The 27,556-nt window shown below is 38.8% G+C and overlaps 2 protein-coding genes across 2 annotated transcripts; one reads left to right on the top strand and one right to left on the bottom strand.

Moving 5' to 3' along the window:
• The first annotated feature begins 31 nt into the window (after positions 1–31).
• On the top strand, positions 32–10,990 carry LOC135471855 (5'-nucleotidase domain-containing protein 1-like). The gene is made up of 12 exons (XM_064751262.1): positions 32–255; positions 1,800–1,891; positions 2,693–2,764; positions 4,029–4,141; positions 4,706–4,788; positions 5,720–5,804; positions 6,245–6,419; positions 7,035–7,123; positions 7,265–7,383; positions 7,986–8,168; positions 9,044–9,245; positions 9,957–10,990. The coding sequence occupies exons 1-12, from the start codon at positions 55–57 to the stop codon at positions 10,091–10,093; spliced, it is 1,551 nt and encodes a 516-aa protein (XP_064607332.1). The 5' UTR covers positions 32–54; the 3' UTR covers positions 10,094–10,990.
• Positions 10,991–21,924: 10,934 nt separating this feature from the next.
• Positions 21,925–27,316, bottom strand: LOC135461305 (fibrillin-2-like). Its single transcript, XM_064738328.1, has 6 exons — positions 27,194–27,316; positions 24,551–24,597; positions 23,659–23,715; positions 23,232–23,314; positions 22,295–22,432; positions 21,925–22,150 (listed from the first exon to the last, which is right to left on the bottom strand). The coding sequence occupies exons 1-6, from the start codon at positions 27,215–27,217 to the stop codon at positions 22,050–22,052; spliced, it is 450 nt and encodes a 149-aa protein (XP_064594398.1). The 5' UTR covers positions 27,218–27,316; the 3' UTR covers positions 21,925–22,049.
• Positions 27,317–27,556: the final 240 nt, after the last annotated feature.

The following is a 27,556-nucleotide window of genomic DNA, read 5'->3' as shown; positions in this document are numbered from 1 at the left end:
AGACGCGAGCAGCTGGTTGTTGTAGCGAGTTCACGTGTGCGCAGGCTGAACTGAATGTACAAAACTTTTACTGTAACAGTTAAATTTGTGCCGAGGATTCTGTGTAGATGTAAGACAGGCCTATCTTTTTCGGATCTATCTGTGCACACTTTAGCTATGGACGCGGCTCACCTTTTCTCCTTGGCTGACAGCGACGCCTTCGGCTTTGACCTGGACCACACACTGGCAAAGTTCAATCTTGTCGAAAATTTCAGAGTAGGCCTAAGTATTAAATTTCAAATAATTGTATATTTAGTAAGTAAATTAGAGTATATATATGGAGGATAGTTGACAGCATGGACATATGGCGAATTTCTTCTGATCAATTTAATGAATAAGATTGTACTAAATTAACAATCAGACTCTAAATCTGCAGTTCACGAAGTTTTAATTTTTTTAAAACAGACTCCCACATCATGTCAAAACTTTGGTATAAAGGTTGAAAAATTACAAATGCAGGTCGTGGTAAAAGCCACCAGCTTGAGTGCTCACAGTTTTCTTCATTCTAATTTGCTCCATTAACAGGACTAGTCCAAATGAAATGTCATGGGTTTATACGTTTTTATTTCCAGTTTCATAGTGGCAGTGTGGCACCCACTCTTCTTTACCGGTAGTGATTTATACCAATACAGTACATGTTTAAATTAAGTTACATGTAAGTGTAAATTGTATGTGCAACATTTATGAACCTTTAGTCAGCCATCTACATGATCTACATATTGTGGGAGGTGTGATGTACATAGTTAAACCACATTTGGTAACAACATTTTTGGCCAGATAACCTTGGCCATGGCTGTTAAATGTTAGATATGTTTACAGCTTGTCCCCCTAAAAAAATATTAAAAAAATCCAGCTTTAACAGTGGGTCTCATTATTCCATATTGAAATATTCATACAGAAAGAAATTGTAGAACAAAGTCTTTGTAATGTTTATACTGGTGAAGTATCAACAAATGGACGATTTTAAACATCAAAAAAGTGTAATTCAGTTCATTTTTAATGTATATTTTGTACCAGTTTACTTGTAGTCCATATTGCAGGTAATACATCATAAATGCAAGTTAAAAGAAAAGAACACATTTATATAACCTATACCTTAAATGAAAGAGCAATACTCAAGGTTAACTAAGATTTCTCAATTTTCTGCCAGCAGTGCTTCTTATGTGAGTATTTAATAGTTAAACATCGAACATTTAGAGGTTTCCTTCAGGTCGCCATTTTGAAACATTACATATGTCACCATCCTTAGATCTGCCCGGTATAGCTCTTCAGGGCATTGCATGGCATGTAGGCATGATGTGGCACTCTCATACATTCCAAACTCTTCTGTTTTAGAGTTAGCGTTCACAGACCTTAAAGTCCATGATTATCGTGATATACATGTGCGTATTTAGCCTAGACTGGAAATGCACTTTAATAATATAGTAGGAGTAAAACCATAAGCACAGTGACGTCACAATGAATATTCACGAGGAGGAAAGGAGGCTTTTCATTGGACGAGTTTAAAACATGGCGAGACTTTTAGTGTGCCTCAAGTTGGTGGATTTTGTAGAAAACAACAATGTGTACAGCCACTTCTCTCTCATACAAAAACATAAAAAATAGAATTCCTCACAGTTTGTGTAGCTCTTTCATTTAAGGTAATAGAGGTTGTATAAAGGTGTCCCATTCTTTCAGTTAAACCCACATTGTTCTGATTGACCGTTTTACGGATTTATGTTAACATATACTTAAATGTATTATTTTGTTCAAATTTTCAGCTAACATACTCATGTGTTGCTGAGTATTTGATATCAGAGCGGGGATACAGTTCAGAACTGAGGCAAGACCTGAACATTCACAAGGATTTCTGGTCTGTTTTAATTTATAATATATATATTTTGTACTTATATTATTTTGACAATTGTGGATGGCTTAATTATCACTGGTGCTTAGTTTATTACACTGCTGCAAAAGTACTATGCTAATCTAACATGTAACAACAGTATTAATTGACTGCAAACTCAGTTTAAAGGAAATTTTAGGCACAGTTATGCACTGTGCTAGATGCCCATGTACATCTACAGTAAATCAATTATGAGTTCATGACAGGTCAAGAAAAAGGTAAGGAAATATCCTGAAATGTGGAAAGTTTGCCCCCAAATCTCAAATCTGTTAATTCAGTGTCACTTTTTATATATTTATTTATTTGATTGGTGTTTTACGCCGTACTCAAGAATATTTCACTTATACGACGACGGCCAGCATTGTAACAAGTGGAAACCGGGCAGAGCCCAGGGGAACACTTTTTAAGTCATTAATCAAAAATTGTGTACTTGAAAATTGAGCCATCTTTGGAAATGCCTGCTTATTCAATAGCACAAGTTGCGTTTTTTATGTTATTGTTTACACCTGTCCATTCCTGGTTTGTTAATGCACGTTAAATATTTCCAGATGATCACCTATAGCCCCATCTTGACAATGGATTGCTCCATCAAGACTATTGATACATGTATCTCCTGTAAGACAATTGATAGCTCCTTCATGGTAATTGATGGCTCCCTCAAGGAAATTAAGGGCTCACTCAAGACAACAGTGTAATGGGTTGTCATTTGCCATACATGATTTTTTTCATTTCCTTGATATTAACTGTTAAAATTATGCTCTTTTCCAGTACAAAAGGCCTAGTTCTGGATACACCAAAGGGAAATATTCTAAAACTTGCATATGATGGAACAGTTCTCAGGTGATTATTACCTAATTATTATTATTATGATTTTGTCACATTTTGTAGCCTGTACCATTACCTACCTCACACATGTACAATAACATACATGTTTACAAATTTTTGACTGCACAGTAGCTGATGATCACAGATCACTTGATTATATACTTTAATCATGATAATGCATATAGATACAAGCATTACCATACCTTCTCAATAATTACACACCCATATTCAGAAACTGTTGTTTTAAGTACGTGTTGTAAACTCTGTGTGGGGAGTAGGGGATTACCAGTAGCCCATCAGTGACAGCTGCCCACACCTCTGTCACACCTCAGTGAGCCCCTGTCACACCCTAGTGAGTCTCACCAGCTTGGCAAGACGGGTAGAAACACACTGCTGCTTTTGTAAAATTTCACTTTTTATCCATTGAATGGTTGTAAGAAGCAGGGATGGACTTGCAGTGAAAGTTGTGAGAAAAAAAAAAAAAAAATGAAAATACCATGAATAAGCGATTAAGCTGTTGCGGAAAGTCTGGCTTTATATGGCAGGTTAGGCCTATACCTCGGCTGGGCCAGCGGGAGACTTCTGTGGTCTACCCAGCTCTCTTACAGTGTGTCTGAATTAGCAAGTGTTTGTAATTATTGAGAAGGTATGGTACGACGATTACTGGTAATTAATGTAATTCCAAATATTGACTTTGAGCTTTTGAGAGTTTATGACTGGTTGGTACATGTAAGTATTTATTCACATATTTTAGTTTCCTAAATATTTAGTTATTTTTTACTTACATATACATGTATACATATGAAAATTATGTGTATGTGACAGAACTTAGTGGAAAAGTCATCATAAAAAGAAATTATCATCATCATCATCATGATCATCAGAAATTACCACATAAAGCTGCATCGTTAAGTTCTGTAACAGAACAAAATGTATACATGCGAATCTTTCAGTATTTTGCTATTTAGTGCATAGTACATAATGCATTTTATTCTTCTCCACAGAATTTAAAACAAAAGTGCTAATGATATATGTACAAGCTTCAACTTTCATGATTACATGTTCTCTCAGCCCTTATCTGGGCATTGGGATAATGGCCTAGTAAAGTACAAGCGACATCTTCTTTTGATTTTTGATTTTGTGTTTGTATTTTTTCACATTAATTATAGCTAGATATGTTTATACCCCTACAATCCAAAGATTAATTTATCTAATTTCACATATGTACATGTAGCAACAATCTCTGAAAGTAAATTATCTATTTTATTAATACCTTCAGGGCCAGTCATGGTACTCGTATGATGCAAAGGTCAGAGGTTTTGGAGTTGTATGGAGATACTAAAGTCTGGGAGCACTTCAGCTATCTAAGGGATAACTTCAACAGTGATGGCAGTAAGTTTGACAAATATTCAGCTTGATTCCTCGGCTCTCATTGTTTGTAGGGCCTTGGTGATAATTTGTAGTTGTTGACCACACTTATTTAGCCAATAATTGCATGGTCTTTTGGTTGAAAACCACTTGTCTTATCAACACAAATTAAATAAATAAATAAAAAAAACATTTCAGGGTGCTCAGATTTATTTCCTTTTGACTTTAGATCAGAAAATTTGTGAATTTTTCATACAAAACTTCAGTGTAAATTGACTTCATGATAGCCCAAACCAGATTCTGCTCATGGTGTTTTACATGAAGCTAGTGTTTGAGCTGCTCATTGACAGCTGTACTTACTGTAGTTGCCATATCTAGTTGCTAACCTGTTGTTTGTATTTTTAATGTGTTGTGATTACTATAATCGTGGATCATTTCTGAATAAAATGAAGGTCACGCTGTATGGATTTCCTAAATCCTATTTTACAGCTTTTAAATCTGAATGAATAATCCACTACGTACCTTGTTTCTGCTTACAACTATTGTTTTGTATGGTAATTAATAGTATTTTGCTTTCATACATTTCAGATAATTTCAGGATTTTTGAAAACTACTTTGATATGCCAGGAATTGTCATATCTGCCCGAATTGTAGACATAATTGACAAAAAGGTATATGCCGTAATTCTGAAACCCATTTTCTTAGTTGTGGTATAAAACAATAAATTGATTGCTCCATCAAGACTATTGATACATGTAGCTCCTGTAAGACAACTGACGGCTCCCTCAAGACAATTGATAGCTCCTTCATGGCAATTGATGGCTCCTTCAATGCAACTGATGGCTCTCTCAAGACAGTTGATCGCTCCTTCAGTTGATAGCTCCCTCAAGACAATTGATATCTCCCTAAAGACAATTGATATCGCCCTCAAGACAATTGGTATCTCCCTCAATTTATAGCTCCCTCAACACAATTGATATCTCCCTTAAGACAGTTGATGGCTCCCTCAAGACAACTGATAGATCCCTCAAGACAATTGATAGCTTCCTCAAGACAATTGATGGCTCCCTCAAAATAATTGACAGCTCCCTCAAGACAATTGACAGCTCCCTCAAGACAAGTGATGGCTCCCTCAAGACAATTGATGCTCCCTCAAGACTATTGATGACAATTGATGCTCTCTCAAGACAACTGATAGCTCCTTTAAGATGATTGATAACCATCCGCAGGTTGCTGGCAGACCTTCCCACGTACGGCCGGAGAGGAAGCCAGCATGAGCTGGACTTGAAATCACAGCGACCGCATTGGTGAGAGACTCCTGGGTCATTACGCTGGGCTAGCGCGCTAACCAACTGAGCCACAGAGGCCCCTGACAATTATTAGCTCCCCATTGAAATTGAGACATTGAATATGTAAGTTTGTTGACTCTTATCACAAAGATTGAAAATCTACCATTAGGTATCCCCTCATTTGTAATGTCAGACTCCATGCGTTTGTTTGTACCATACATTTACATCTCATTGCATTTTTATCTAACGTTTTTGGGGTGTTTCAGTGTATTGTATAAACCTGAAAGCTGATATATTTTTTGTTTTTGTGAAGGCAGGTAAACCTCAGGAGAAGTATACATTTTGGGAGGATGTAATTTCAGGTTTTATTAATGCTTATCGCTATCAAAGTTTTTCAGGTAAGTCATGAATAAACATGATTGTGGGTGATTGAACTAAAGTATTGTTCTCACCACAGCCTGTTGGCTCTAGATCAGTGAGGTTGAATGCTTGAACTCACCTCCAACTGGAGTGTTAAGTTTGATACCAGGCAAGAGTAGAGGATTTCTACCACTGTCTCTTTAACTGGTATAACACTGAATATGGCGGTAAAGCCTGTCCAATAAACTGCAGCATATACATGGGCTATCTGTTGCCAGTATGTGTTTCATCTTGAGATTTAGACCCATTTTATCCATTAACTAAAAAGTCAGTTTTTTTGGAAGACTTTGTGCATAAGTGAAATACTCATTTGAAGTGACTCATTTCTGTAGCATTTTTTCTTTGGGAAAGTGGGGGTATTAATTATTTGCTTAATTCAACAGAAACCTCAAGTAATGTGTCAAAAATGTGTTTCCAGAAAACTCTGGAGGGTATTTTCCTGAGTTGAAGAAGTCACCTGAGCTATATTACAGGAAGTGTAGTGCCAAAGCTAAAAATTGGCTGAAGTCTTTGCGGGAGCAGAAGAAGTTTGTTTTCCTCATGACCTCATCATTTGTGGACTTTGCCACTCATACTCTGGAATTTGTATTAGGGTAAGGTACTTTCTTATTTTGTTGTGTTTAGTCATCATTAATTAAACTTCTTAGGTATATATTATGTTACCCTAGTTTTTCAACCTTTTCTACCCCCTGTGCAACCAATATTTTGAAACATTCTGAGAGAACTATAGGGTGTAGAGAAATAATTTGCACAGTTTTGTGAAGCAGGCATCTTTAATGACATGCACTAATTGTTTTTAGCTTCATTTTCATGCATAAATTCCACTGAAAAAGTGCTTTAGTGGTTAAAAAGGTTGAAAATTTACAGTATGTGATGTGGGGCCTCCGTGGCTCAGTCGGTTAGCGCGCTAGCGCAGCGTAATGACCCAGAAGCCTCTCACCAATGCGGTCGCTGTGAGTTCAAGACCAGCTCATGCTGCCTTCCTCTCCGGCCGTACGTGGGAAGGTCTGCAGCAACCTGCGGATGGTCGTGGGTTTCCCCCGGGCTCTGCTTGGTTTCCACCCACCATAATACTGGCCGCCGTCGTATAAGTGAAATATTCTTGAGTACGGCGTAAAACACCAATCAAAAAAAAAAAAAAATCAGTATGTGATGTTGCAAAGGGATGTGTACTTTACATATAAATTTCTATTTCATACTTGTTACAGGGAAGACTGGAAGTCCTATTTTGACCTTTGTGTTTTCTATGCCCGAAAGCCATCTTTTTTTGAAGACAAACGTCCGTTCTTGAGGCTTGGTGAGAATATTTTACATTTTTGTAAATAAGAATCTAACAAATTTGATATTCCAACACAAGATATAGAACTTCAGTTATACTCTGCCATAATTAATGCTATGGCATTGTAATCAGCCTGTGGTTTCTGTTTTGGTCACGCAGATGGCAACCTGGAAAAGGAGCCACTTACAGATCTGCAACTTCATGGCCACTACTCTCAGGGAAATGCTGAAGAACTCAGTAAATTCATTGGAAAAGTAACAGGAAAGTCAGATCCAAAGGTACATACATTGTAGCAATATCAGTTTTATTTATTTATTTATTGTTTGTTTATCTATTTATTTGTTTATTTACTTATTTGATTGATGTTTTATGCCGTACTCAAGAATATTTCACTTATACGACGACTGCCAGCATTATTGTGGAAACCAGACAGAGGGCGGGGAAAAGCCATAACCATCCCGAGTTACAGGCAGACCTTCCCGCATATGTCGAGAGAGGAAGCCAGCATGAACTGGACTTGAACTCATAGCGACCACATTGGTGAGAGCCTTGTGGGTAATATCAGTTTTATTCTGCTAAACATACAAACACGAGTGAATAAAAGCATTTTCAAGGTCTTGTAGCTGGGTTTAATTGAAATAGCTTTGGTTCTAAATTTACATTTACAGTTTAGTGTTTAGACACATGCAGTTAAATCTCACTATGTTGACGAAATTAACAAATATAAGGAATGTTGGCTTCTAAAATAATACATTGATTACTCTTCTGCTTACAGGATGAATACTTTTAAATCTATTTCTCTGAAACCAAATACATGACATACATGTAGTTGATTATATTGCGCTTATTTGCATGTACATGTGTTACCTTGTCCACACAGATTGTGTATTTTGGAGACAGTGTGCGTTCTGATGTGTTCCCAACCAAGTCGAAGGTAAACTGGAATGTGGTACTGATTATAGAAGAGATGGAGGCAGAAGGCTATACGCTACATGACGTTAATGTAAGCCGAGATGCTGACAATGACGGAGAAGAGCCCAGACATAAACGACGAAGGCATGAGGTGAGAAGCTGTGCCAGACTGTTTGAATATCTAAACATTTCAGTGAGAAGTTGTGCCAGACTGTTTGAATATCTAGACATTTCAGTGAGAAGCTGTGCCTGACTGTTTGAATATCTAGACATTTCAGTGAGAAGCTGTGCCTGACTGTTTGAATATCTAGACATTTCAGTGAGAAGCTGTTCCAGACTCTTTGAATATATAGACAGTTTATTGAGAAGATGTGCCAGACTGTTTGAGTATCTAGACATTTTAGTGAGAAGCTGTGCCAGACTGTTTGAGTATCTAGACATTTCAGTGAGAAGCTGTGCCAGACTGTTTGAATATCTAGACATTTCAGTGAGAAGAGTGCCAGACTGTTTGAATATCTAGGCAGTTCAGTGAGTAGCTGTGCCAGACTGTGTGAATATCTAGACAGTTCATTGAGAAGCTGTGCCAAAATGTTTGAATATCTTGACATTTCAGTGAGATGTTGTGTCAGACTGTTTAAATATCTAGACATTTCAGTGAGAAGCTGTGCCTGACTGTTTGAGTATCTAGACACATCTATAAGTAATGCTATAAAGTTTGAATGTCTAGATATTTCAGCAAGAAACAATGATATACAGTTTGAATGTCTGTATATTTCAGTGAGAAACAATGCTCATTTCATTGAGAAATCTGGAGAGTTTGTCAGAAGAGTTGTAGATGCACAGTGGCTCTGTCCTGTTTCCTCTTCTCATAAAGCTGGCCACCATCATATACATGTACATTTGATATTTTTGATGATGTTATGAAACACCAAACAAATAAATAATTATATATGTAAGTCAGATGTAAAATGTATCTGAATTGGTACATTTTGAGATTATTTACTGTTTGCTTTGATCACTCTACAGGATGTGTGTCTGTCTACTCTTGATCCCCTGGAGAAGGATTACCTTCTGTCGAAAGAGTGGGGGTCATTTTTCACGGATAAGGCAAACCCACGCCTGGACCCCGACAATCACAAAGGGCCCCACCGTCACATGAACACCTTCTGGGGCTGGGCAATTAGCCAGTACAGTGACATTGCCATCCCCAACATCGAATACATCACAGGTACTTGCACATGTATGTACACACAGAAATCCAACACCTCCTCTGACAACTACTATATATCCTCAACAGTTTTATCTGCTTATACCAAACCTATATGACAAGGTTCAGTCCATAAATGTGTAGATACATGACAGAGCAGTAGGCTTACATGCATGTCATTGTTATATTCTGGTTTTGGCAGCTTGAAGCTGTTTTGACCAGTTTGGGCAAGAGGTACCATTTAATTTTCATGTCTTGATGCCGAAACTCTCAAATATAGACTTATCATGAAAAACAGGGATTTAACTTTGCCTCGGAAAGTCTTCATAGCGATGTTATGCCAGATTTAAAACGGACACCAGTGCCGAAAGCATTACGATGCCATGATAGTTACCTGCTCTTTACTTTGATAGGGTTTTGTGCGAATGGGCCTCATTCGTGAAACCCTGTAGAGTTTGGTGCATATAATTACCATGGATAACAGTAGTGAAAACCTGGTGTTACCATAGTAGTCCCCACGCCCAACTCCAGGTTAAGAGACTTTGACTTTACAATGACGATATAAATGTAGACTGGAGCATGTAGAGAAGTCTACTGACAACTGGTCCTTGATCAAGACCTTCATCAAAACGTTGCTTTAGTTATATTGGTCTGTGAAAATGTTTGTTTTCTTCCACGCCTAGTAACAAATGATGTATGTTACCATTTGTGTACATGCATTCGTTATTTCAGAGTTGCCTTTAGATCACAAGTTTTGGAGTTTTGGGCCTGGATCCAGATCTCAAGACATGCTGGGCTTTCATCCAGGCGTGCCACTGTCTCTGCAGAAGTATGAACAGGAAAACGATGGTTGTGTCACGAAGATTTGAATCATTTATACTTCAGAGAAGTTTTAATGTTTTATGCAGGTCATGAATCTTTTATCACCGATAGTGTTTAATTGTGTAAGTAATGAGCCAACATGTGTATTTGTATGAATATGAGCTGAATGAATATATATATTTGTGTGAATGTAAATTTTAATAGAGAGGGGGTTAGCACGGCGCAGTGACCCAGGGACCCTCCACCAATGCAGCCGTTATGAGCTCAAGTTCGTCTTATGCTGTCTTCCTTTCCAGCTGTCTATGGAAAGGCCTGACAGCAACCTGTAGATGGTCTTGCGTTTTCCCCAGGGGGCCCACCAGGTTTCCTCCCACCATAATGCTGGTCGTCGTCGTATAAGTGAAATATTCTGGAGTACAGTATATAACACCTATCAAGTAAATAAATAAATAAATAAATTTAATTGGAAAAACAATGTGTGTTTGGACAGCCTCAAGATATCTCCATTGCTATGGCCAAACAAAGGTCAATTGTCATACGGTGTTGAGTTTTTTCTTTAACCAATAATCAGATCAGATCAGATCAGATCGCGCTCAGTTCAGTTCAAAAGAGATTGTTAAAGTATCGGGTATAATGATGACGAATATTGTCAGTGCCACTAATCCTGTGGTAAACAGTAGACATGGGTATGTATGCTGAGCCTGTTGTTATTTACTACATTCAGTTACAGTGTACTTGTTATTTAGTACATTCTAGTTAGTGAGTTATTATTGCCTGTAAACATAGAATAGGGAGATGCCGACAGTTAATGTTTGAGTTGTGTACTTGTCTCTCAGCACTCATTCTTCTAATTTTTGGGACAGATGTTAGAAGTGTTGAAAGTTGAATATTGTGTTTCTTTACCAGCCTTTTGAAAATGTAAACATTTGAGTATGTTGTTCATTAGATGAAAAAAAGGAACTCAGTATTCCTGCTACAGTTACATGTATATTGGCTAAAATGAGCAGACCAGGTGTACCAAAAATTAGATTTGATTGGTGTTTTACGCCCTACTCAAGAATATTTCACTTATACCACGGCAGCCAGCATTATGGTGGGAGGAAACCAAGCAGAGCCCGAGGGGAAACCCACGACCATCCGCAGGTTGCTGACAGACCTTCCCACGTACAGCTGGAGAGGAAGCCAGCATGAGCTGGACTTGAACTCACAGCGACCGCATTGGTGAGACTTCTGGGTCATTGCGCTGCGCTAGCGCGCTAACCGACTGAGCCATGGAAGCCACCCAAAAATTAGAAGAAAGAGGGCAGCATATCCAGTCCCAGGATTCCCTTTTTTCAATCTTGATTCTTGTGTTAAGCTTTCTGAGATTTGTTGACATGCATCATCATGCTTTCATATACACCAGGTCCGTATGCTGAGTGGCTGGGCAGTGTAATATCACATCTTCCACCAACTTGTAAACAATTCTGACCCTATTTTTAAGCTCATAACGCATAAAGCTTACAGTTGATGACATCATTTTTGGAGTATAGCCCTGAAGTGGTTTGCCACCTTTTGATTCCTCTCTTTGAATTGTGCATGCATCACAGCTTGTGACCACACAACAGCCATTTTTTCCCTAGACTTAATGATTATGGCGCCATGCTCGTGACAAGGTTAATATTTGCAGTATCACAGAAACCGAATTCTACCTCGGTCATCCTTTAAAGCACAGTCGTTGCTTTGAATCTTCTCCATGAGGAGAAGCCATGTTTCTTTTTTCAAGACACTTACTTGTGTGCTTTGGAACTTTTGAGTGCATTTTTTTTTATCTGATGCTTTTAGGTCAAATAAAATTTGGTGCTAAATGTTGTTCATGTTCACATAGAAACGTGTGCAAAATGTTACCAGTATTCACTCGCATCATACATGATATGGAGAAAAGTGAATCTATGTTTTATGCTGGATTAGAATATTATTGTTGCCAAGTACTAGTTATTGTCCATGTGTATAAACTTGTCACGTTCTATCTCTGTACCTGTTGGAATGTTATTATAGACTCATATCTCGGATATCAAGTGTTCAAGCACCCTAGTCCGCCTCAATAAAAGAGGATCCGATGGTTAATTGTCATGTTGTTTGTCTACATAGTTGTTGTTGTTTTGTTTGTTTTTTGTCTCTGTCCCAAATCTTTTGGAGGAGGCATATTGAGCTTGTGCTTCCTGGCGTCCGTCGTCATAGTAACCGTGTCCGCACATTTCCGGGGTCCAGTGTCACAAAACTTCGTCAATCAGCTTTATGATTGATGGCGTCGCGTTATGGCACTATACCCTAGACCACGTCTTTTACGAGTAAAAGTCACGAGTAATATAGCTCACGAAATTTTGTGACGGTGGTTCCAACTGAACTTGATGAACACATGAGATTGGCCTTAAGACTGGACCAGGTTTGTCGGCGTGTTCGTCCATTTTTCTGTAATCTAGTATTGTACCTTTATGTGAGACATCTGCAGAACTGGTTGGCCAAATTTTAATGAAAGTTTCAGGCTTTGTGATCAGGGCCTTCAGAATTGATCAGCCTCTGAGGTTCCTCTGCGCCCTTCTTCATCCGGTTATCAGTATTTCAGTTGACATTCCAGCAAGCACTGTGTGCCATATCTCCAGAACTGCTCGTCCGAATCTGATTAGATTGTGTTTGAAGCTTAAAGTGAACAAAGTCTGCCACTATATATGCATAGAAAAAATCATACAGGACACAGTTATTACAGAAAAATATGTAAAAAAAATTTCTATAAAGTTTTGAAAGCTGAGAAGATTCAGCATTGGGGATATGGCACAGACGGATGGTCCACCACGAGGAGCCATGTTGTATAGAAGACCTTATGAACTTGACCAATCACTAGTGCTGAAAGCGCCACGTGATAATTGAGTGTCGTGTCGAAAAAACTATTAGCTCTCGATTGTCAGTGTAGATTCTTACGGTGGATAGACAGACATCGATGCAATAAATTGGACTTTGCGGCTAGTTTAAGTGTTAAACTGGTGCATTTTGAAACACATATTTATGAACATGGAACTGAGAACGGCTGCCCGTGTCACAATGCGGAGGCCTACATGTAGTACAGGGTATTGCAATAACTTGTCAGGGTGAACTGGCAAGAAAACCGCATTGGGAGAGTCAATGCTTGAAGAAAAATACTGTGACTTTGCATTATTTTTCCTATTCCTATATTTTCTTAAAGTCAGATTTATTACGAATATATCTTCCCAAAATCTGAATGAAAGGGTCTGTTATCAATCAGAATATCCTGCTATGTCTGATAAATTCCGTGAAGTGGGTACAGCCAGTTAGGCCAAATGCTTAGCCCTACACCCATGGACGACGAGGACGAGCAGATCGCTAAAAAAAAAAAACGCTTGTGTCCACGAACTTCGCGCTGACTGAGCGCCAAGCTAAAAGAAACATCTGCCTTTTGAACACGAAACAGAACTGATGCTCGTTTTGTTGGACATCAGGTTTTTTGGTTTGTATTTTCTCATTGTCACATAGTTTAATACCGATGGTACGGGAGAGCGCCTAGGTTTTGTGACGTCACTCTAGATAGCTACAACATGGCCCAATGGCGTCACCCAGTGAGTGGCTAGGTACTGACGATTGTTAGCTATTTATTTTCTTCATAAGCGGTGTACAATTTTTAAAATAATTTTTTTTAACATTTCTGGAATAGTAGTTTATTGATTAATTCAGCTTTAGTGGCCGACTTAATGTTCACTTCAGTGACAAGGGCCTTAATGACTTTTTCAGTTACAGTAGCGTTTGTCATTCGTCCATTCGTCAATACTTGACGTTGCAGCAGCGAGTATCTGTGTCCATGTGATATTGTTTTATCGATTTGTTATGACTATATCGACTATAGTCTGTTTCTTTTAGCCAGTCGCCAATATTCAGCTGTCTGAGAAATTAGTCACACTAACTACCAAAATTACCTTTAGTCAGTGACACGTAACAACACATGCTCTACACATGGATGTGTTTTAAGTTCATAAACATGCTTAGAAAATGAAGTTAGAACACTTTTCTAAATCATAATGTTAAACTGCATAAGCTCGGTTTCAACAGCAAGAACTCATTGCCTCGGGTGACATCACAATTATTCAAAAGACCTTGGCATGCTTGGTATTGGAGGGCGTTCACTATGTTTTGACGGAGGGTGATCCCAGTTACCTAAACTGCTATCGACTTTAATCTAAATCCTGTTTGTAACACTGCCCCATTTCACTCTGTTCCCGCGTTTTAGTGTAATATAGCCTTCATAAATGATTTTTTTTATCTCTTGTATTGTATGATCTCATGGAAAAAAATAATGTAATCTATTCGCCGATAGAGTAGTGTAGGCTGTGTGAGTTTGTTCTAACCGCATGTGTTGTAAAATAAAGTACTCACCAGCATGTCACTTCTAATTGAATTTTCCTTGCAATAATATAAACGTATAACATATCGATGTGTACAGGTTGTGGTGATTCGTGACACTAACAAAAGGCAATTTGATAGCGTGTATGACTGATTTTCCAGACAGCTGGATATAGGCGACTGACTGAAAGAATTAGACTATAGCATAATGGTTGTTACATAGGGCCATCAATCGATGAAAAAAGGAGGCATTTATTCTTGAAAGTGTTACTTAAAAATTGATCTGTGTCAGATTTTTAATAGCGTTTTTACGCAGTTTCTACCTTGCCTGTAAGGGAGGGATCAAATGAGTCAGCGAGTCAGTGTTCCTACAATCTCTGTCCATTTTCCTCCCACTATGATGTTAACCGCCATCGTATAAGTAAAATGCTCTTCAGTACTCCAAAACTTTTGAGTACTCCACATCCCAGACTATTGGTAATATGTTGTTTGAACTTTAAATCACCACTAAATTTTAGAGCTTGATCCTTTTGTGCCCATTCTATGTAGTTTCTTTCGGTATTATAGTTATCTAAGAGGTTTTGGTCTTATTTGTGCACGATATGGTTTTTGTGTACTTTTCGAGAGTAGCTCTATCTGACTTTCTGATCTTCCAGAAGATCGGAGTCAGCTTTTAAATTTGAGATCTTGAAACACATATACAGTTGTCTGAGTGACGTGTACAAGTTGAGGAATTATTAATAAAGATGATTAGAGGTAAAAGTTTGATGAGGTACTCTTGAGGAACGAACTTTTATCCACGAAGATTCTTTGCTGCTTAGTACTTTATCTGTCCATTAGGAATACTCAAATTTTTTTCAGCCCTATGACAATCAGGAGCCTTTAGATCTGTGGACATATACTGTCTTCTTGTGGCATCGTAAGTCCGTGCCGCCAAAGTGTTATCGCCATGAAATGAAGTATCATAGGGAAAACATCCATCCACTCATGAAATCAGTTCTATTTCCTTGTTCTAATCTGTTAGTGCTGGGCACCAAGCCAGTCAACAGCCTTTTTTAACCATTTTGAAAGGCTTTCGTATGACCCAACCCGAGTTTGATCCCAGGCCTGCCGACGCTCTAACTATTATGCTATGCACCAAAACGGTTCAGAGCCATTTTAGCAGTGAGCCGCTAAAGTCTTACTGTGTCAATTTATATGTCAACGAATATATGACCAACTGTAGTGCTGAAAATGGTCTGACTTCATATATAGCCAAACATGCACGTACACTATGCGAGACACTATGAAGGGCTGTGCTAAGATCTCCAGAACTGTTCGGCCGAACTTGAATTTGGTCGGTTGAAACTTAGTGACAAGGGCCTTAAGAAACTATTAACTTCAGATTATGTCTTATCTGCTTGTTTGTCCTTTCGTCTATTGTTATATTGCAGTGGGTGATGACGTTGTCCAAGCTGTATCTCCAGATCTGCTACACTTTGAACAATAACGCCATATTCAAGAATTGCTCTGGGCTTTCACTGCTCAACTTTCTCAGAGTGTTGTCCTATTAACCCCGTTGGCATAAAGTTATATATTGGGTACATATAGAAGTCCGAATCATTGTCTTCTACAAAACTTGTCGGAAAGTAAAATGCTATATTAAATCTAAGCGTTTTTATTATAATGTTTACCTAATTCCTCTCAACTTCTGGCGATAATAAAAGTCCATGTTTACTTCCATGCTCAGTCAAAAAATTTACATGAAAGTTAGCTGAATTTTAAAAACGTTTGAACAAATAAGATCAAACAAGAGCATCCTACATTAATATTCTTTATTGGCGACCTCGGGATATGCATTCACAGAATAAATTACGCGTTGCATACAGTGGTTGGATATCACACTTAAGCAATTTGAACTTTGATATGGATTTCATGCCTGGAATATTCAGTGTCTGTCCGGCATCACTGAAAACTGATGACCGCTTATCTCTTGTGTGTTACCGGCTCTATTTCTTATTTGTATAATTTCTTACATACCTTTGTCTTTGGAAGTTAGTGTTAAACGTTGTTTTGGAAATGGATCTTGCAATTATCGACTCGGAACGCTTTTTACGGACTACGAATGGTATATGAATGTCGGACTTGACGTGCCAAGGCCGACTTTAAATGAACGTAAATAGGCGGTTGGTATGCTTTCCACAGGATTACGCAGTTACGCGATAAGTCCGTCGTTGATGCCACAACATCGTCAAGCAAGGTTGCAGCGGTGCATACAGCACGTCAGACGACGTGGACACTGGTGGTGAAATGTACTGCTTACGAACGACTTTCGTTTCCACCTTTCTCATTCAGAGTGAGCATACGTTGACATGTTGTCGAAAGAAACCGTTTTGGTGGCGAACCAGTAATGGTGTGGGGAGGTTTCACATTTCACCACCATACTCCTCTTGTTGTGTTTGATGGTACCTTGAATGCTGTAGGTTACAGAGACCAGACCATCAGCCTGTTGCCGTCCGTTGCCTGCAGGGTCAAGGAATCAGGATGACATTTAAGGTGGACAATTCTCGTCCCCATACGGCTCGAGTGACAAGAGCATTTATGGATGCAAACAACTTCCATGTGGACCTTTGGCCTTCAAATTCACCTGCTTGATTTAGCCCTTAATGAGCACGTTTGGGACGAAAAGGGTCGACGTTTAAGACGGCAGCAGTGCCAGCCCCAAAACTCTGACGCAATGGCTAGGGACTTAACCAGAATCTGGGAGGAGATTCCTTCACTTCAGTGACTTCTGGACTTCATTGAGACGGAAATGCACAGAAAACATCGACGCTCGTGGTAAACATACGTTACTGAGCTTCCGAACCTTTATTTTGACCCTTCCTCTGTGAATGACCTTGAAAACACGTTAGCGACGTGGTTTGAATAACCATTTTTTGTCTGCTCATACTCAACGGGGTGCTCTCTGACCATGAACTAAAGAAAACACAACATGTATTAGAGATGGAAGAACAATATATTTATACACAGTTCCTTTTTTAAGTGAGTATACAACATAACAGTAGCGGCACTACCCCGGCTGAGGTCAAGGGGCTGTTCGTCGGTTTTGTGTCGACGCCTTCAGCTTTTTTATATCCTTGTGTATTGAGCACATTTAGAAGTCTGTGATGATCCAGTTAGAATATATGCTCTATAACCTTGGCGCAAAAAATATATACCATATATGTACGGAAATGCTCTTGCCGAAGCCTTAGGCTCGCGGCAAATTGTTTCCAGTTTTTGGGCTTGGAAGCGGAGCGGGCGGGCATTTCTTTGTGGTGAAAATTGTGACTTATTTTCTGAAGTAGTTCCAGTTTTAGAGTGTCCTGCCGTTGTGTGGTTTAGAATCTCTGTAAGGTTTTCATCTATTTGAGTATGTAAACCCGCCTAGAGCATCGTTACTGTGAAGCACAAAACTTTCTTCATAAAATACCGCCCAAATTATATTTTCTTTAATAACATTTTTGGTGTTGTCTGTTCGCACTCTTCAACTACATGTTGCCTAATGGTCTCATTTACAATGATTCGGCCAGGCCATGATTAAAAAATGTTTGTTGAGGGTAACGTGAGCGAGTCGCTTAATTCGGGGCAACTAATTTTTGTTTTTTCTTTTCGGGAAATGTGAGAATTTCTTTCTGCGAGAGACAAAGATTGCCGGACACAAACTACTGCAATGCTCCGATTTACCGAAATTAGGCTCAGTATTACAAGTTTGCTCTCGGCTGAGTCAGAAGAACATTTGTTTCATCCACTACCTTACAGCACATTTATATTCACGCCATGAATGTCGGTCCGAAAAAACTAACAATGGCTAATCTTCCGCGTTGTATTATAGCTGCGTAAAGCGTGCGAGAACTGTTTGATAGCTACATTCTACATTACACGCCATATTCTCCATATACCTCCATTACTCGCCATATTCTCCATATACCTCCATTACTCGCCATATTCTCCATATACCTCCATTACTCGCCATATTCTCCATTACTTGCAAACAGTTTTCTCCTTACTTTGGCTTCTTTCTGCTTATGCCAGGGACTTAGGGAGCATATCCAGTGTTCGATTTACGCATTTTTAAGATAATTTAGAACCATCAAAAGTAAGCACAACACGTTGCTTCCTTCCATATTTCTGCATTCCATGATCAAAGATGTCTTGGATGTTTTCTTTAATTATTATTATTAGTATTAGTTTAATAGGTGTGAGGTGTGACTCGACCCAGTATTGAATTTGGATCTACCGCTCCCGAAATGACGCTCTACCAACTGTGCTATCGGGGCGGGTCGGTTCCTTAGAGCTCCTCGATTCATAAACGTGGTATTTGTTACACAAATAAGAGGAATATTTATGAGTTCGACATAAAATAAAAATCAAATTTGATTTCATCATTTTTGTACTCATTTAATGTATTGCTAATCAGAAAATCGCTGCTTTCTTCTCATCAGTCCTATTTTCTTGGCGTTCTGGATAATGCACAGTGTTAATTGGTGATGAACAGTTTAGCTCAGTTTAGGGCATATAAGTTTGTGTGCGGTGAGGAAAACAAGCTTAAATGCCAGATGCAACCTCAGGCATTGTCACTAGGGTGGAATTAATGGCGACACTGTATTTGCTATGTCCCTTGCAATAATCTGGTAATTGACACCTGCCTTGGCTTGGACTAGTAGGCCTATTGTTCAATAATCTCACGGCTTGCGCCGACAGATGTTTTGATAACTAACCCCGTAACTTCCTTTTGCCTGTCTGTCTAGCAAGTCAGGGCGTGTCAGGTACTTGTCAAGTGTGTGAGAGAACAGGTTCCAGTTACATGTTTGATTAAGTATAAAAGGCATTACCTTAACTTGGTAAGGCAGATAGAAACTTGCTGTCACATTAGTAGGTTAGAGTACTCCTACACTGCAAATCCTGAGTGTGTTCTGGTTGGCATTAAGGAGACTATCTCATGTCATTTAATCAGTTGTATTAGATGTTCCGACCATTAATAAATTGTACATAGTTGTTGTTACGTTACAACGCTGCCTTCTGGATTTATTTTTGTGATCATTGAGCCACATCCCCGCTAGCTAACCACACAGCGATTTATGGATAGCGCTTTAAACATCACACCTGTCAAAGGACCCCTTGAAACTAGATAGGAAATCGTCCTACTTCGGTGAAGCAGTAAGATATATTTTTTTCAAGCAGAAAAACAAGTAAAACTTTCTTGAATATAAAGTGCAATTATTGAAGGATTTAGCGATGCGATTTATACTTTTTGTTTTATCAAAAGGCAAAATTAGTGTCGAGTTGCAAGGGGTCCTTTAGATATTCTGTGACTAATGATTGCAAGCGCTTAAACCATATAGAATATCAACTTTTTTTTTCTTTTGAGAAGGCTGAAATATAAGTGTGTAGGGGCTATAGCCTACATGACGTACATGTAGAGGAAAAATTATAAAAAAATCTGCTAATGGTACTTTTAGTTAAGAGCGACATCCGTTAGTTTTAGTTAAGAGCGAATACACGTCATCATCGATATAGTTGCGAAAGCCGACGTTGAATTAACCACAAATCAAAAGGGTTAGATACTGGAAAATGTATATCTCATGGTGGAGCTACAAAATGGTGTCCCTCCAATATCAGACGCTTAGTCAAAAGACATTTCATTTAGATCAATGGCTCAACATAACATCCATTTGCAATTACACATGGATACCTATGTCAGTGACATAGCATTAGGTCATCATCGGCGAATACATTTATGAGAGGTATATGGACATTGACCAGATGTTTGTCAACGTACCCGAACTTCGGCCAACAGATGCCGCCGCTCGTCAACGTGCCCGACCTTCAGCCAACAGATGCCGCCGCTTGTCAACCATGGAGGTATATATAGATATATACCTCCATGGGCCAACGTTCCCGACAGCATGCATGCTGTGTGGGTAGTGGTGATGATAAGCAGTCAACGCTATGCCCAGTTTCCTCCCACCATAATGTACACCGCCCTAGTGAACTGTTTGAATTGAAACGAATGATAACTTGATTTTGGAGTCTTAAATTTAATGTTTGCTTTAATAATGAACAGAAATGCCTGAACGCAACTATCGTGGAAAAAGAAGATTATCTTAAATTTGGGAAGAGTCGACGACTCTACCCCATAGCAGCGCAGCCGCGTGATTCGAAATAACGGTTTGCTAAATTAAAATGCTGTCCGAGTGGGCGTCTCGGTAACATTTGTGCTAGTTGCAAGGTCAAGGTTATTTTCGCGTAATGCGGTGATACATGAACTCAGAATTGCTTTAACTTCACGGGAAACCTGTTTCTGTAGCGTACAACTATGAGAGTTTGTGGACAGCGTTATCGATAGGACCGTTTTCAAGGTTAGTGAAAGTTGAGTTGAAATTAATGGAGTAGACTTTACAAAACACCGATCATCATTCTCATCCCTCGTTGATATTGTTTACACTAAAATCTGAATGATTTCACATATGTGAAATGCCTGAGAGCGTTACATCTATTAACTTAAATTCCTCTCACCATACTATCGGTTATGGTGAAAACAGTCGAGTCTTTGGCTCCCTGCCTGCGTGATTTCATTTCCATTTATTCACCATAAATTGCGTAGCGATTCATTTGGAATAATATGGGCGTGAATAAAGGTTATATGAGCTTGTTCTATCCAGTGTTCTATCCAATACAATATTGACAGAGTATGTACAAGGAATATTAGCATGTTGGTGATAATGTGTCCTATTAACATACATGGCAACAAAATAAGGTGACACAATCAGGAATCATAAAGATTGAAGAAACTTTATAGACATATTTGTGTATATTTTCTTATTTTATATTTTTTATTTAATCTACATAAGCAATAACAGAATTACTTCTTCATTTAGAAATGATTTATTGGTGTTAACGCTATGCTCAATAATTTCCACTTACACGACAACAGCCATTTTTATTGGTGGATGGCACCGGAGTGTCAGGAGCACCGATCTTCACCAGGCACCTCATAAACTCCATGACAAAGTCACGGCCAAAGCAGCGAGAGATGGATTTGAACACACCACTTCATTAGCCAAGGGCCTAACAGTCGCGACGAGCATGTGTCTCTGTTATGAAGATATAATATTACAAAAGAGCGCGGAATTGTAAGAGAGTAGAATAAGAGAGAAGAGAGTCTACACCTATCCAACAAATGTTCCGATGATATTGGTTTAAAGGTGCACTTTCGCATGGCTTACATGTATATGTTTGCTCAAGAATCTGTGATCTCTTGCTGGAATGATTAGAATTCCTATGCTATTTAGTAGTAACCCCCCAAACTCTTCTGTGTCCTCTAGTTTAATAGCTCTACATAGGCGTAATCCACATGTTTTCGTGTACACCGGTCATGCTGGCTTCCTCTCCAGCCGCACGTGAGAAGGTCTATCAGCAACCTGCGGAGGCTCGTGGGCTTTCCACCAGGCTCTGCCCTGTGCCCCCCCCCCCCCCCAACAATGCTGCATGGTTGCCATCATATAAGTTAAATATTCTTGAGTACGGCGTAAAATAAATATGTACACTAGGGCAAAACAATAAAACACGCACATCACACGAGGCAATATAGTATTAACAACAGCAACCACAGCACCATAAGCAAAGGCATACAAAGATAATGATCCCTACGCCTGGAATGCCAATGCCCAGTCCAACTGTCAACTGCCAGTTATCTGAAAAGAGTAAGCATTTAATCCATAAGACCAAGTTGCAATGGCACGTCTAAGGGCTATTAAAGGCAAAGAACACACTAGCATGAAGTACATGTGAGGTGACAGACCATTAAATATTGCCCGTTTAACTTCGACGATTCTTACCGGAAGTGACCTCTCTACAAGAAAATCCATCAATGTCAAGTTCGTAGCCGCTGCGGGAACACGAGCATCTGTAAGAGCCGTCTGTGTTGATGCAGTTGTCATCACATCTGTCCAAGTCCAAGAAACACTCGTTGATGTCTGAAATATTAGATTTAAAGAACAATCCTAATATCGATTAGGTGAAAACCTGAAAATATGTTTTATACACACAGTTACAATTTGGCAGCAGTGTGTTAGCAGACATTGTATTAGTGAGTAGTAGTGATGTAGGCCTAGACACAGTTCTTGATTATTGACGTGCCTTCCTATTGACACTAATAGGTAAAATAAAGAAACCGTTGATTGTTTCACTTATACTGCTCAAGATCTTGATCGGTAAACAATGCTAACATTTATAACATGTCCTGTTTGAGTTTTTGTCTTTCATCGCGGTGCATAGATTCCACTGTATACATTGGAATCCAAAGTATACATGTACGACAACAACCTGAAAATAATGATCGTGACATTTTATTCTGCATGCAGGTAACTATTTTTCGTTATACATTTGTTACAATATTTGACAATATTTTGTCATTTGACGCTTTACTCAGGAACTTGTGCGTTACACTTTTGTGAGAGGTGAAACCCGGGGCAAACCACTGACTACCGGCAAGTTGACTCCCACGTCTAGTGGTCTTCAACGAACCAGTGACTGCACAAATGGTCCTACTGTCTCATTTGGCCCGTTTCAAAAATCATTTGATTTTTTGCGCCAGTGTGCCACAAACAATAAAAACTGGACGATCTTGAGAAATCCACCAATCAAGGCCGGAACTGAGCCTACAGATCGTATGCAGTGTAGGTGGGATTGGGGAGCTTTACCAATGACACAAGTCTCACTGCCCCAAAAAACCTTCCTGGGAACTGGTGTTTCTAACCTACACAAATAACTTACCAATGTTACAGTCTTCATTGTTGCCTGTCTTCCAACCGGAACAACAAACATGTGTTATCTTGTCCCTGTATGCAATAGTGTACCTATGGAGCAAATATCAACAAGATGAAGATTAATTTTGATGATAAATGTTACCTCATATCCCAGTTAATTTAAACCACCTTAATGTAGAAATAAATATGGTCAATTAAACCAGTATTTTTTGAATTTATCAAACTTCATTATCAAATTCTATACTACTGAAATCGTTTCGCCTTATCCCATTAAGTGGGTAGGAATTTAAAAAAAGATTCCAAAGATCTACATTTCTTTATGCACCGTACTTTAATAAACGTCTACCAATAGACACAAATTATTGAAGAATTATTCCTATTATTATTTGACCTAAAACATTGATAGAATCTGTACACATGACAAAAAGACTTACCCATTCCCAGTGGACTGTAGGTAAGATTCCCGATCTGTTCTACTGCAGACATGGTCCCTATGGTTTCAAGAAATTCATACTAATTTATCAATAATGTTACTCCCAGCAATCGAAAATTTCGAGAAATTTTTTACAATCAATGGCATGTCCATTTGACTTTTTTGTTGTTTTTCGTGATCGCTGCTGACACCACTCGAAAAATCACCATTCGTAAATTAGGTGTGCAAGATCAACGCTAAACGAAGGGCAAAGAAAAATTCTCTCTTCTGCATCTTGAGATGAAAGCACGGGGTTCAACCCGAGCCTGTTAGTCATTTCCTAAATGATATATTGAGAATAAAATGGCATGCTAGTTACAATTTTATTTTTAAAAATTGTGCATTATATCAAAGACGATAATTCATTCTCAAACAAATCTGTTGAATTGAAACACAATCACGTTACTCATGTGGACAAAGAAAATATTTTGTAAAATTGGCACAGTTCAAGAAAATTTAATAAACTGTTGTTAATAAGGTCATTGTAACTAATACGGCACCCTGTGTACGTTTACAGAAAGGAAGCGCATGCAGAGTGAACTTGTAGAATGGGGTCAGATAGACCTATGCAATAGATTATTATGTCCACGTTTTCTAAGTAACGTTAATTAACCGGTCTTGCAGAAATCTGCGAATGGTTGTGAGTTCCCCCATGCTTATGCCCGTTTTACCTCCCACCATAATGCTGGCCGTCATCGTTATATATTAAGTGAAATGTGTACGGTGTAAAGCACCAATCAAATAAATAAACAAATATACTTTAACCAACTCAGTTGGACCAGATATTGTTCCGCATTTCTGGTTATCCCAGTTATGTATGGATCTATAAATTGCACAGAAGCTCGAATACTTACCCATTTGGGTCCAGACCAGAACAAAAAACTACCAGAGCTGTGAGAACCTAAAAGAGTCAAATCACAGAGAGTTGAGATGTGAAGTAGAACTGTAGTGTATGAAATGTGAAGTAGGACTGTAGTGTATGAGATGTGAAGTAGGACTGCACTGTATGAAATGTGAAGTAAGACTGTAGTGTATGAGATGTGAAGTAGGACTGCAGTGTATGAAATGTGAAGTAGGACTGTAGTGTATGAGATGTGAAGTAGGAATGTAGTGTATGAAATGTGAAGTAGGACTGTAGTGTATGAGATGTGAAGTAGGACTGTAGTGTATGAAATGTGAAGTAGGACTGTAGTGTATGAAATGTGAAGTAGGACTGTAGTGTATGAAATGTGAAGTAGGACTGCACTGTATGAAATGTGAAGTAAGACTGTAGTGTATGAGATGTGAAGTAGGACTGCAGTGTATGACATGTGAAGTAGGAATGTAGTGTATGACATGTGAAGTAGGACTGTAGTGTATGAGATGTGAAGTAGGACTGCAGTGTATGAAATGTGAAGTAGGACTGTAGTGTATGAAATGTGAAGTAGGACTGTAGTGTATGAGATGTGAAGTAGGACTGTAGTGTATGACATGTGAAGTAGGACTGTAGTGTATGAGATGTGAAGTAGGACTGTAGTGTATGAAATGTGAAGTAGGACTGTAGTGTATGAGATGTGAAGTAGGACTGTAGTGTATGACATGTGAAGTAGGACTGCAGTGTATGAGATGTGAAGTAGGAATGTAGTGTATGAAATGTGAAGTAGGACTGTAGTGTATGAAATGTGAAGTAGGACTGTAGTGTATGAAATGTGAAGTAGGACTGCACTGTATGAAATGTGAAGTAAGACTGTAGTGTATGAGATGTGAAGTAGGACTGCAGTGTATGAAATGTGAAGTAGGACTGTAGTGTATGAGATGTGAAGTAGGACTGTAGTGTATGACATGTGAAGTAGGACTGTAGTGTATGACATGTGAAGTAGGACTGTAGTGTATGACATGTGAAGTAGGACTGTAGTGTATGAGATGTGAAGTAGGACTGTAGTGTATGACATGTGAAGTAGGACTGTAGTGTATGAGATGTGAAGTAGGAATGTAGTGTATGACATGTGAAGTAGGAATGTAGTGTATGACATGTGAAGTAGGACTGTAGTGTATGAGATGTGAAGTAGGACTGTAGTGTATGAGATGTGAAGTAGGATTGTAGTGTATGACATGTGAAGTAGGACTGTGGTGTATGAAATGTGAAGTAGAACTGCACTGTATGAAATGTGAAGTAGGACTGTAGTGTATGAAATGTGAAGTAGGACTGCACTGTATGAAATGTGAAGTAAGACTGTAGTGTATGAGATGTGAAGTAGGACTGCAGTGTATGAAATGTGAAGTAGGACTGTAGTGTATGAGATGTGAAGTAGGACTGTAGTGTATGACATGTGAAGTAGGACTGTAGTGTATGACATGTGAAGTAGGACTGTAGTGTATGACATGTGAAGTAGGACTGTAGTGTATGAGATGTGAAGTAGGACTGTAGTGTATGACATGTGAAGTAGGACTGTAGTGTATGAGATGTGAAGTAGGAATGTAGTGTATGACATGTGAAGTAGGAATGTAGTGTATGACATGTGAAGTAGGACTGTAGTGTATGAGATGTGAAGTAGGACTGTAGTGTATGAGATGTGAAGTAGGATTGTAGTGTATGACATGTGAAGTAGGACTGTGGTGTATGAAATGTGAAGTAGAACTGCACTGTATGAAATGTGAAGTAAGACTGTAGTGTATGAGATGTGAAGTAGGACTGTAGTGTATGAAATGTGAAGTAGGACTGTAGTGTATGAAATGTGAAGTAGGACTGTAGTGTATGAAATGTGAAGTAGGACTGCAGTGTATGAAACGTGAAGTAGGACTGTAGTGTATGAGATGTGAAGTAGGACTGTAGAGTGTTCATGTATTTATTTACTTGCTCAGCGGACTAATACAGAATTTCTCACTTTTATATGTGATGGCGTCTGCTATAAGTATTCTTGGAGTAAACCACTGACCTTTTGGAAAGTTTTTAACTTTCCCACATGTGGTGTAGGGATAAACAGACCATACTCATACTAGTGGAAGACAAGCAGTCTTCAACTAACATTACAGTGCGCAAACAGTCGCACGATCGTCGTTGACCCCTTACAGCCACCAACACCTCACAAGCAGAGAAAGCGGCGAAAACTGCCCAATGTAGGGATTGAATCCACACCTGAATCTGCCCTTTGTTGGATTTGAACCCACGTGTGCCCTTGTGTTTGAACGGCAAGCGGCTCTAACCACTAGACGACGGCCCACTACTCTGTAGAACGTCAATATGTAAGGATGACCTCATATATGTGTACATGCAACCGTTTCAACAGCAAAAGTGTAAAAATTTCATATACCACTGAGTGTCGAAATTAGAGATAAATGCGATCAAACTACAAGTTACTTTCCACTGATGTATTCAAAACCCAACGGAGCCAACAAAAACAAAAACATAAAAATATAAGTCGTCCTTCAATTGAAAAATAAGACTATGAAACCAGACTACGTAGATATACTGAGGTTCAAAACGTAAGCCTATCTGTACCATGGCTTTTTACGCTTACCGTTAAAAAGGCTGTTCCAAACATCTTGTTGTCAATGCCAAGACAAGGACCTCATTTATGCCGTGTGCCCAAGAGAGCTGTTTTATCCCGAACTTATGTGTTAATCCTATGACGTCACCACAACGATAGCATTCCATTGGTCATATACACCAAAAATCTACTTGGCCCTATAATATATAGTATACGTCGGCAGATATTAACGGCAGACTGTTAATGGGTAATTGCCTTTCAGATGGTTACCATTTTGAAATTAAGTCCGTCTCTAAGAGATGCACAAATTCACCGAATTTACGAAAATATACTCCGTGCCAAAAGTGATAGAAAAAATCCTGAACTCGGGTAATACAAATCATGCTTGTAACC

The sequence above is a fragment of the Liolophura sinensis genome, chromosome 1 (genome assembly GCF_032854445.1).
Source record: "Liolophura sinensis isolate JHLJ2023 chromosome 1, CUHK_Ljap_v2, whole genome shotgun sequence".
In the NCBI taxonomy this organism is placed as follows: domain Eukaryota; kingdom Metazoa; phylum Mollusca; class Polyplacophora; order Chitonida; family Chitonidae; genus Liolophura; species Liolophura sinensis.
The sequence above is the reverse complement of the archived record's forward strand: the minus strand, read 5'-3'. Positions and strand labels throughout refer to the sequence as shown.